We start from the raw sequence: 12566 nt of genomic DNA on the forward strand, positions 1-12566 counted from the left end.
ATGAAGGAACTGTAGCTTTTGAAAGCCAGTCAAGAAATATATTGTTGGTTCAATAAAAATTGTATCGCCTTATAACTTTTTTTTTGTTTTATTTATTAACCTTTATCCCTGCGTGCAGCTGGACTAACATGGCAGCTACACTGGTTTATTTATGAAATATGATAATTTTGCCCAGCTGGCAGATAAAGTAAATGCCCTCAAAAGTTCTGCTTATCTGACTTTTTATTCAGTCAATGAGCTGGAGGAGGAGGAGGAGACAGAGAGAATTTTAGAGGCCAGCTAGGAATAGAAAATAAGCGAAAATTGTGTTGTTGTTGTGCAGCCATGCACGTGGTACTATAGATGTACAATTCACAAAAGCAAAGACATTGGAAAAGAATATCAGAGTTCATCGCTGGGGGATGCTGCAGAAACTGTGTTCCCAACGCCTGGAGAGAGAGGAAGTCCCGTTCCTCGTGCCAGCTAAGGCCAGATTTGAAGGCCGCACGATTGCAGGGTTTCAGAACGAGCCCTGGCACATGGCCTCCCTCCAAGGACTGTGACTGCAGTAACTGGGTTGAGTGAATTGAGGGGATAATATATAATGGGAAAATCCCTGGCTAGTTAGGGAATGAAGACAAATGCCAGGTCGCAGCCTTGGTTCCAAGTGAGCTCAAAGGAGCAGGAAGAAACTGCCGAGGCCAAAAAAAAAATTACATTAAAAATATGAGGAGAAGGTGCTCCTTTGCACTGTCTGTTTGCCGCAAACCTCACAAGGCCAGTATTTTGTGGCTACTGGTCTCATGCATCACAAGATCAGCAGCCAAGAATTTCCAGTCCATGAACTTAGAACGTGGTCGAGCTCTTCTCCAATCCCCACCACCTACCCCCTGGTGAAATCATTTGCACAACAGCAGCGTACACCTGCACCCTCCTACAAAGAATGCAAGGGAGCATTGGTCCACATTATCAAAAGAGAGAACATTTTACAACAATTGCATGGCCTTGTAGGGGTAAGGAAGAGAACCCCCAATCCCAGACACTGCACCATCCCCTTTTCCCCTCATGACAGTCCCCTGTAGATAAGGGAGTTTGGGTTCTGTTTTTCCATACCATGAAATTCCTTTCTTTTTGATTCTTTGGTCTTTCTCTGTCCATGTACACTATTCATGACTTCAACTCAGTCCCAGCGCTCAGAGCTTAGTAGAAACTTTACTGAGCATGTGCAGGAGTTCCTACCTGCACACGCTGCCTTGTGAGCCCCCCTCCCCCCACTCCAATCTTTGTTTGTCCCGAGTTACTGCACTGACACATTCCAGTCCCTCAACAATTTTAACTTTTTGGCCTTGAGCCTTGTTGCTTAGAATTTTTGTTACTGCCTCAGCAACCCCTCAAATAGAACTTTTCACTTCTCACAAAAGAAAACCAAAATAATTTTCTAGTATGAGTACAGAAAAATCCAGTGCCAAGAAGCCCGCGCTCAGCAGTTTCAAGGCTTGAATCTTCAGGTGCTGGTTGTCCGCAGATGCAGGCTTTGTACTCTTGTCAAAAAGTCCAAAGACTAGGGGACATTCAAGGAAGTTACTAGGTGATACATTTAAGACATATAGGAGAAAATGTTTTTACTCAACGCATAATTAAACTCTGGAATTAGGTGCTAGAGGATGTGGTGAAAGATGTTAGTATAGTCTGGTTTAAAAAAGATTTAGACAAGTTCCTGGAAGAAAAGTAATAAACCATTATTAAGATGAGAGAGAAGGAGCCTGTGTGTGTGTGTGTGTGTGTGTGTGTGTGTGTGTGAGAGATAGAGGGAGCCATTGTGCAAGGGTGTGTGTATGAGAGATAGGTAACTTGTGTGAGGGTGTATGCATGAGAGAGAACGGGAGCCTGTGTGAAGGGGGGTGTGTGCGAGAGAGAGAGAGGAAGCCTGTATGGGGGGGTATGTATGTGCATGAGAGAGAAGGAGCCTGTGTATGTGTGAGAGAGAGGGAGCCAATGTGCAAGAGTGTGTGTATGAGAGATAGGTAACTTGTGTGAGGGTGTATGCATGAGAGAGAACGGGGGTGTGTGTGCGAGAGAGAGAGAGGTAGCCTGTATGAGGGGGGGTATGTGTATGCACAAGAGAGGGGATCCCTATGTGTGAGAGAGGGAGCCTGTGAGAGGCAGTACTGCGAGAGGGGTCAAACCCTGGGAGTGGATATAGAGTGGAAGGGGTTGAGCCTAGCAGGGAAGGGGAGAGATAGTGGAGGCAGAAGGAATTTGGGTGCCTGAGAAGGCAAAGTGAAAGGAGACTGGCCAGGGGAGCAGGGAGAGAGGGAGGAAGGGGCACTCTTACAATGTACTTCTAGGGAAATTCTACTCAAAATATTTAAAACTCTACATCTTTAACCAACACATTTTTTCTGTATTACATTTTAAATGAATTACTTAAAGATTGTCATGTTTATTGTGCTATTTTAACCAATATAAAGTATGCAGAATTTTCCATTTTTGTGCGCAGATTTTTAAAATTGTGAGTGCAGAATTTTCAATTTATTTGCGCAGAATTCCCCCAGGAGTAAGATGAGGAAGTGTCAGACACTGACATCATGTCTGCCAGTGGACCAAAAACTCGATCTAAAATACAGGGTCCAAGCTTCCCCTGGGTTGGGTGTCTTCGAATTACCACACACTCAGTAGTGGTGGAGCCTGCATTGAAACATGTGCCCATGCTAACATGACCTTAATTTAAAATGACAAAAAATTGCAAGCTAAAAAGATGTTGTCATGATTTCTTAAAAAGCATTATGTGGAAATAAATAGGAGGAAATGAATAGACTCCAGGAAAATAAACCCTAATTTAATTATTACCATATTCAATCTAAAGTCCTTATAATTGCCACATAGGTTTTATCATCACCAACCACTAAACCAACTTCTGCTCTCAACTGCACAATTCCATCCTTAGTATATATGTACAGATTAAGGTAGTCCTAGTTGATTATTGATGGAATTCAATTAAGATGTTCTGAAGACTTTATAATCGGTGTCCCTGTGATTCTGCCACCTCAGGAGAAACAGCATTATTAGCCTGTTGCTGCATAATTTACAATCTGCCTCACAATCAACAAAGCTGAGGCTCCCCTACCCCTAATTCAATCATTTGAAGGAAGCTTCATAGTGTCTATGGGGTCACCTGGACAAGTGTTTTTTCTCAGTTTCTGCAAGGAATTTTTCTGCTGCAACGCTAAACTCACCCTCTCCAGACAGTGAAGAGGAGGGGAGGCGTCAGGCTAAGGCTGGAGCAGACAGAAGCAGTCTGCTCCCTAATCCAGCTGCTATTCTTCTGTTCCCAGCCCTCCTCTCCAGACCTGAAGGGGAGAAGGTGAGGTTGGCATGGACAGAGCAAGCAGTCAGTGTTTTGATTTCTCAGAGATATTTTTTTAAAAATTCAAATCAAATGCGATTTTGATATAATTCCTGCATGAAATGATGTCCATTTAGAAGAATTTCAAAGTTTCTCGCACTAACATACGTGGCCAACCATACAAGAACTGACAAAAGACCCGGCTTTATTTTTTAAGTCTGCAGCAGTTCGTGTCTGGCTGGCAGATGCCGTATTAATTTCAAGTAACATGCTCAGTGCTGCTGATGTTGAGCGTAGCTTCAGCATACGTAAACTCATACTTGGAAAGACAACGAGGACTTTCTCAAGAAAATATAAAAAGGATGGTTGCACTGTATTTCAGTTCAAACCAAAAGAGACATGTCACAGTTAAGTTTGTAATTTTATATGTCTGTAATTTATTTATTTATTTAGAAACTTTTATATACCGGTATTAGTGGGGACATCATACCGGTTCACATAATAACTGAAGGTTTGGAAAATACATTTCAACAGGGAGAAAGAACCTGGGCGGGGGTAAACCAAAAGGTGGTAGGAGGATAGAGAAAATTAAAAAATAGTTGATTTTTATACATGGCAAATTGAACATAAGAAAATGCCATACTGGGTCAGACCAAGGGTCCATCAAGCCCAGCATCCTGTTTCCAACAGTGGCCAATCCAGGCCATAAGAACCTGGCAAGTACCCAAAAACTAAGTCTATTCCATGTAACCATTGCTAATGGCAGTGGCTATTCTCTAAGTGAACTTAATAGCAGGTAATGGACTTCTCCTCCAGGAACTTATCCAATCCTTTTTTAAACACAGCTATACTAACTGCACGAACCACATTCTCTGGCAACAAATTCCAGAGTTTAATTGTGCGTTGAGTAAAAAAGAACTTTCTCCTATTAGTTTTAAATGTGCCCCATGCTAACTTCATGGAGTGCCCCCTAGTCTTTCTACTATCCGAAAGAGTAAATAACCGATTCACATCTACCCGTTCTAGACCTCTCATGATTTTAAACACCTCTATCATATCCCCCCTCAGTCGTCTCTTCTCCAAGCTGAAAAGTCCTAACCTCTTTAGTCTTTCCTCACAGGGGAGTTGTTCCATTCCCCTTATCATTTTGGTAGCCCTTCTCTGTACCTTCTCCATCGCAATTATATCTTTTTTGAGATGCGGCGACCAGAATTGTACACGGTATTCAATGTGTGGTCTCACCATGGAGCGATACAGAGGCATTATGACATTTTCTGTTTTATTCACCATTCCCTTCCTAATAATTCCCAACATTCTGTTTGCAGATTGACTTTATATTTAAACAATATTTAAACTTTATGCGATGTGAAAGGTTTTTAAATTTAAAAAAAACTTTTTTTGCAGAGTGAGAGTGAGAATTAGCAAATTTGTCACATAATAGCTGAGGGATTTTGAAAAATCTCTCACTGCAGGAAATGGGGCAGTTTATAATGTAATGAAAGGATTTTTTTTTTTTTTTGTCCCCAGCTATCTGGAGCTGAATTAGTCTTCTAATGTGCACTTGAGTGTAGGTTTTATTGTAAGACAATGCAGGTAAACAGAGAAAATGTATCACATAAAGGGACTACTTAATTGAAATATCAAAGCCTGAGATGCATTATGCTTTTCAATGAACCTTTTTATTAATGGTAATTAATTCATTTCATTAGCATGAGTTTCACTGCTGATCCCTCACAGTCCCAGAGCTAAATATAAAGGCAGCAGATCAAAATCCAGAACACAGTTATAGATTCTGTCCTTCCCCAGGGGCCTGAATTGCCCTCTGATTTTGGTAGAGCACTGAGGATGGGGGGGTAATAGGGTGAGCTCAGCAGATTTTTTTTAATTTTTGCTTAAAATTTACAACATTCAAATAAGTTGACTTTGCAGAGCTTGAGGGAATTTAAGTAGTTATACTCTAAGCCTTGCAGGAATTGTAGCAGAGTGGACTGAAGAAGAGTTTTTTTCCTTTTAATAGAAAAATTATTCTGTAAGAAAGAAATGTGCTCTTGTGTAAAAATGGATGAAGCCATAATAATCTATATTGTGCTTCTAAACAGGATTGTGTTCAGCTTCTCTCTTTTTTTTCCCTACGTACATGCTAAAACATATCCTTTATTTCCTTATAATTATCACCAAAATCCATCCCTTTCTGAATACTACCAAACCCCCCCTAATCTACTCTCTCACCACTTCCTGCTGAGACTACTGCAGCCTGCTCCTCCTGGGTCTTCCAGCGAACCATCTCTCTCCACTACAGTCTATCCAAAATTTGCCTGTGCGACTTATCTGCCGTCAGTGTTGCTACACTCAGTATGACCCCTCTTCTCAAGTCACTTCATTGGCTCCCTATCTGTTCTCATATACAGTTTGTGCTTCTCTTGCTCACCCATAAGCACATTCATTCTGCATCTCCATTACCTCTCCTCTCTCATCTCTCCCTACACCCCACCTTATGAACTTATCTCTTCTCCTCCACTGCCAGCTCCTGACTCTTTGCTTTCCACCTGTCTGTTCCAGACACCTGGGACAGACTTCCTGCTTCCTCAACTCTATTCACATCCAACCTAAAAATTCACCCTTTTAAGGCTGCTTTTAAATGTTCGCGCCCGATTATCCTGCTCACAGCCTTGTTGGTTTTAACTAATTTTTAATAAATTAATTTCCCAAAAGTTTCTTTTGTCCTATATGTTTGCATAAACTAGATTGCAGTCTCCGTGGAGTAGGGACAATTTCTTATGTAAACCTATACAGTGCTGAGTATGTTAATAGCGCTATAGAAATGATGATTAGTACTGGTAGGCAAAACTGCTTTTAATCTGGACATTCACTCAGGGGCTTGTGGATAGCACAGTCCCTAGAGATCGGGAGGATGGAGTCAGGATAGCCATGTGTGAAGAATCTTATGGTCACTCCTTGTGTCACTCCTTGTGACCTTGGGCAAGTCACTTTACCCTCAATTGCCTCAGGTACAAACTTACCCTCTGGGGATAGAGAAATACCTACAGTACCTGAATGTAAACCGATGTGATATCTCGGATCGAATGTCGGTATATAAAAATAATAAATATAAATAAATAAATGGTCCTATTAACTAATCTGTATTAAGGCACATTAAATGCCTGCATTACCAGCGATAATGTTTTTTTCCCCCCAATAAATTTTTGTTTTAAAACTTAAATGAGGTGAAGCAGTATGTGGCTAATCATCTTATTTAAACCTGCGTTAATGCTGCCCTTAATGCAAAACTTTACCTGCACCTCTGGAAGTGCGGTGAATGCTTTTGTATGAAACCCGCACAGTGGTGCGGTGTTTCTGCAGTGCTTAAAGCCTTTAGTGCAGGGGTAATCAACTCTGGCCGTCAAATGCCACATGCCAGTCGGGTTTTCGAGAGAGCCACATAGAATCTTCATGAAAGGCATTTGCATGCACTGTCTCCATGGCAGGCAGGTACATCTCATGCATATTCATTGGATATCGGGGGGGGGGGGGGGGAGACGACAGACCTGACCGACCGACCGACCGACCTGTGACACTAGAAGGACCAGAGTTGGCCTGCCCCTGAGTAAGGTGATAACACCCTGCAGTTCATGTGCAGTGCTGCATGTGTGTTATGCAGTTTATCAAATAGGCCCTACGGTGCTGTGTTTAGATGAGCTAGAAAAGCCAAGGAGCAGCAGGAAACTGGCAAGCCACACACAAATGAAACTTCTCCTGTTTTGTGCCTGTGGCAAGAATCGTTTGTGTATAAAGCTCAAAGATCCTCCTCTTCCCCTCTCTCTCTAGGAAGCAGTTATTACTCCAGGTGACCCAGATCGGCTGTCATGTCAGCTGCCCAGGGTTGACGACATCTATGCTTTTGAAATGCTTTAATCCTGTTTGCCTGTATAAACCAGAATGATCTCTTCTTCTTTCTCTGGCATGGTTGCAAACCTTTCCATGCCAGAAATCTAAGGCTGTCTGCAGTAGCTTTTGTGAGGAAGAGGCGAGCAGAAGATGAAGCAGAGTAATATAGACCTTGGTTTCAGTGTTTAGTGCTGTAGGGTTCTTATGGGTGACGCTTTTCAATTCCAGTTTGGCCCAGCTTATCACAGCGACCCTCCATGAACAGGAGCCACTCACCATGGCTCCCTCCAAAACCCGGTACATGTGTACTCCGAGTCTGGCCACTAGGTGTCACTGTAGTGCGATGGCAGGGACCTGCTTCCTGCCTCCACCCTCCATTCAGGGGCTGTGAACTCTACATCTGCAGCATCCTGTCTGGATGCATATAAGTGTAAGCAGGAAATACGCAATATAACGGGGACTTGTTTCTGAACAGGTCATTTTTGATCAGAAATGCATTTATTTAAATTCCTTCTGGGCCACCAAGGGTTCATCCAAAGCAGTGCCTATACCTGGTACCAACGTTTTGGCCTGCACTTTCTGAAAATTTGCCGTCATTGGGGCCAATGCAATACAGTGAGCTCAGTCGAGCGCACTTTCTAACTGGCAGTTGGACGCGGGTTGTATGGGCACTACCTAATCCCCTTATGCAGGCGTTAATTGCTGAGTGCTCCTAAAAGTAGTACAGAAAAGCAGAAAAAACTGCTTTTCTGTACAGCCTCCTACTTAATATCATTGCGATATTAAGTAGGAGGAACAAATCTTTAAAAAAAAAAAAAAAATATGAAAAAAAAAAGCACCTGCAGTCGGGTGCAGGAAATAGACGCTCAGTTGACAAGCGTCTGTATCTTGAACCCCTGGCTGTGCGGTGTTTATGAAAACGTACACCAATAAATTCAATGTCCATTTTCCTAGCTGGCGGACGGGCGACACTTGCGGGCTCACGTTCTCAAGGAGGCGCTAGGGGCACACAGGCGACCCTAGTGCCTCCTTGATAACGCGACCCCCTAATTTAAATTTTGCATGGCACCCCCAGGAGGGGTGCCTGGGAGCGCGTTAGGCAAGTGGGCGCTGAGTTTTCGGCGCCCGCTTTCAGCGCATATTTATTGCATCGGCCCCATTGTCTGTGATGACAGTTTGCTATTTGGCAGCACAACCATCTTGATGTTCCATAGGCAGGAAATAGTGCTGTAGTTCCCTATTTGGCACTAATTTAAGATAGTGAAACTGTAAATTCAGTGAATTAAAGCACTGCTTCTGTGTGTGTGTGTGTGTGTGTGTGTGTGTGTAGTGGGCCAAGAGGGAAGAGTGCTAAGGAAAAATGGGCGGAGTCCGATGAAATAGTTTTGCAGAGCCTAAAGGGATGTAGGTTCTGTGTAAATAAACGTAAGCCTTTACCAAAAATAGTCTAATTACCTGCATGCAACATTTCAATATTTAGAAAGGAAACTGGTATGTTTGCTTTTTCTAGGTTCAGGAAGGCGTTTGAGTCTGAGCCAACATTGCAGTCGGGAATTAATTATGCAGTGCTCCTGCTGGCAGCCGGTCACCAGTTTGATGCTTCACTTCAACTGCGGAAAGTTGGTAATTATAGCGCTTGTAAGCGCGCTGTCTCTCTCTCTCTCGCTTGCTCGCTGGAAAACCAAACAAGCAATGAGCTGCCTTTCAGTGAGGAAACCAATTGAGTGAAACCCATTCATAGTGTGAGATGCAGATCTGGGAAGTTCACAGCAGATGATAAATCTTGATTTTCAGATGTGCAGTAGAAGATCAGTTACTAGTCTTGGTAGCACATACTCTGCTGTTATAAACCCAGCATGGATTAATCATGGTCTTACTACAGCCTTACGTAATAGTGTGTGTGTATAGGTAAACAACTATTTGTGAAAACGATCAAGAGCTGATGCTGATTTCCTGACTGCAGTGAATTATTTAAGGACTGTGATAATAGGTATATGCCAGCACATCTGAAATGGCAGTAATCAAGAATAGATAATTTGGAGGTTTATATATAGACACAGTCTGAATAGTAAAGTTAGCTGGATAAACTGGAGGTATATTCAATAATGCAGCTATGAGAAAGAGAGAGACTATAATATATATATATATATATATATATATATATATAGCTATATATATATTTTTTTTTTTAATTTAGTTGTGGGTTAATGTGTCATTGTTCATTGATGTTAGTTTTACTGTACAAAAGCTCATGGTAGACCACATTCCTGAAGGTGTGTGCAGTCCAAGGCGCAATGCATGGAGGGATCTGAACATATCTGTTGATGCTGTACTAATGGAGCAAGTGATTGCAAGTGATCAGCTAGCAGACGATTGTAATGTTTTCCACTGCTGACGGTGCTCCTTCATGACACACTGCTGGTAATCGGAAACTCCCCGCTGTGGTGTTCAATGGATGTCACAGGCCACAGTAGCCCAATAGGTTTTGTTCATATAACCAGAACAAAATATAACAGTGCAAATGTGGGCCATGACTCAAAATAGGCACACACAGATATCACAACTGGGCAGACTGGGCGGTCAAATGGTCTTCTGCTGTTGTCTACTATGCTTTCACCCATGCAAGCACCAAAGAAAAGCCCGAATTAGCCAACCAGTTTGATGCCTGGCTCTTTCCTTGGTTTATATTCTCCCCAATATCCCAACCCCCATCCCCACTTGTTTTAATGGATATTTAGTGACGTACAACAGAAATTAAAAAAAACAAAAACATTTCTGCTCTAGCAACCTGGAGCTTGAAGGGTTTTAGCTATTAATCGGTATATTTCTCCATGACCCTATTTGCAAAACAGCACATTCATGAAAGCCCTCTCATCCAGTGCTGCAAGGTACTTGTCAAAAAAAACTAAACAAAACCCAAAACTCCCGACGCTCAGTAGTACCTTACTATTCTGAGATTTAATTCTAAGCACTGAGCCCCTGCCTCGTCTCCTCGCAGTTCTGTACAGGTAATCCCAGCTGCAGTGGATGTGAGTGTGCGTCAGGGTTCTTGAAGGACAGATGTTGCGGGTGGAGCTTTGAGTGAGAAGAGGAGAACATCTAAACATCTGCAGCAGCGAGTCTGTGGGGGCAGCTCTGCAGAGAAGGAAGACCGTTTGGGGCTTCCCGTATGCAGAAGATGATAGCGCCAGTGGTGAAGTGGGTTCTCGTTCTTTCTCACCTGTGTTGCTTTCCTGAGGGCGAGACTTAAGAGCCTGGCTCGCCTGCGTGACGGAGACGTGCAGGTAGCTTTCACTTACTGGCCTGTTCCTAAATTTAGCTGAAAATGCCTAAGACAGGGTTGACGCTTCTGGTATCGCATGCAAATTTTTGTGGGTTTTTTTTTTTTTTTTGCCTAAAGAAAGGGTGAAAGAGGATATATGAAAGAATGGCAAGGTTTGAAGGATATCCACAAAACCTAAATGGCTCGGAAGTGCCTGCACCTGGGAATCTAAGTGAAGACTGCAGTCCAAACTCATTGTGTAAAACCTCAGAATGTGCAACTCCGCGTTCTCCCAAACGTATGCGCCTTCTCCCACTCCTGTAGACAGGCTGGTAACATGGGGCAGGTACATTTAGCTGTCAGACCAAGGCCATGCTGTGTTCAGTGTTTTTTCCGCTGAACTTCCTTGGTGCTATGTTACTCATTTGCCATCAGAGTGTCTCAGGATACAGGGACATTTATGTAAATGCTCCTCCTTGGGTCTCTTAGCTAAATTGCCTCTGTGGCCTATTGCATGTCCTTAGTCTTCCCAAACCAGCGATCTAGTCCACAGCTACCTATGTCAGGCCAGAGATCTGCTTGCTAGTCTGTGCTGTAAATGTAAAGTAACAAAACAACAAAATATTGGGGCAAAATGAGAATAAAGCCAGGAGAAAATGGACTCGGGTTTTTTTTTTTTCCTCTATAACATCACCAAAATCCATCCCTTTCTTTCTGAACATCCTACCAGAATGCTTCTCTGCTCTTTCCTCACCTCCCGCTTAAACTACCATAGCCTGCACCTCCCAGATCTACCATCAAATCACCTCTCTCCTCTGCAATCTATTCAAAATTCAGCTGCATGCGATGTGAAGGATGGTCACGTCTCTGAATAAAGAGAGAGAGAGAAAAAAATTCAGCTGCACAGCTTAAATCCCATCACATTGTTCCAATCATGTAACCATCTTCTCAAGTTCCTCAGCTGGCTCCCCATTCGTTTCTGCATACAGTCCAAACCTCTCTTGCTCACCTACAAGTGAATTTAGTGGCAGCTCCCTCATTACTTTTCCTCACTTATCTCCACCTACATCCTCCCTCCAGTTTTGTTCATCGGGCAAGCTGGCTCTTATCAGTGCCCTTCTCCATCGCCTCTTCCCAACTCTGCCTGTTCCACTTTGCTGCATCGAGTGCCTGGATCAGCTTTCCTGACTTGGCACATCGCGCTCCCTTTTTTGTTCAGGTCCTGCTTTAAAACCCCACCTTTTTAAGGCTTCTCTTCCATCTTAAGGCTCTCCCTGATCATTGCCTTCGTGATTTCCACATTTCCTGTTGCCTCTTTACCATCTTATGTGTGACTTGACTAGATTGTAAGCTCCATGGAGAAATGGCCGACTCCCGTGAGTGTGTCTTTAGTGTACAGGCAGTAGCAAAGACGCCAGTATCACCAGAATACTGGAACTTGTCGCCGAAATGTATGCTTTCTCTTCCCTTCCCTTTCAGCCTTCCCCCTTCCCTGTGTAACCCCTCTCTCACTTCTAAATTGAGGCAGTTGCAGGGAGGGAAAACGAAACATCGAACAGCAGGCTCCTCACTTTTACCAGGGATTTTCAAGATGGAATTAGGCTGCAAGGTTCTGCCCCTTTGAAGCGAATAATTCCGATCTGTCTCCTACATGCTTGCGAGCATGCAATGATTAGGGCTCTCGGTAGCAATAAACAGTTCAGCACAGTGAAATAATTGCAATGGATGAGTTTTTACCCAGGCAATCAGATTAAAAAAAAAAAAAAGTAGCTTTCACATTATAGCGGTGCATGAATTAACACCACTATTTTCACAAAATGTAATGTAGATAAGGTTGCCAGCTGGCTCCGGATTTTCAGGACAGGTTGATCCAGGCCTGGTTTTACTCCCCTGCATGCAGGTACTTATAGTCTTGTTTTCCTTATGGAATGCAATATGGAAATCAGAATAACTCCAGCATGCATTGGGTAAAACCAGAACTGGATCAACTCGTTCTGAAAAACTGGAGCCGGCTGGCAACCCTAAAAGTAGAAGCAACACTGTTAGCATTGGATTATTTAAATGTGCAATCCTTTCCTGTTGCTGAGCTCGGTT

At 43.0% G+C, this 12566-nt stretch overlaps 1 protein-coding gene across 1 annotated transcript in view; it reads left to right on the top strand.

Annotated features, from left to right (window-relative positions):
- MAP3K5 (mitogen-activated protein kinase kinase kinase 5) overlaps window positions 1-12566 on the top strand; it is a 375637-nt gene that overhangs the window by 193043 nt on the left and 170028 nt on the right. Inside the window, exon 9 of the mRNA XM_029596916.1 lies at window positions 8721-8833. Coding sequence (XP_029452776.1) covers window positions 8721-8833 — 113 coding nt within the window. The remainder of the gene's footprint in view (window positions 1-8720; window positions 8834-12566) is intronic.

Source organism: Rhinatrema bivittatum, chromosome 3 (assembly GCF_901001135.1).
Source record: "Rhinatrema bivittatum chromosome 3, aRhiBiv1.1, whole genome shotgun sequence".
In the NCBI taxonomy this organism is placed as follows: Eukaryota; Metazoa; Chordata; class Amphibia; order Gymnophiona; family Rhinatrematidae; genus Rhinatrema; species Rhinatrema bivittatum.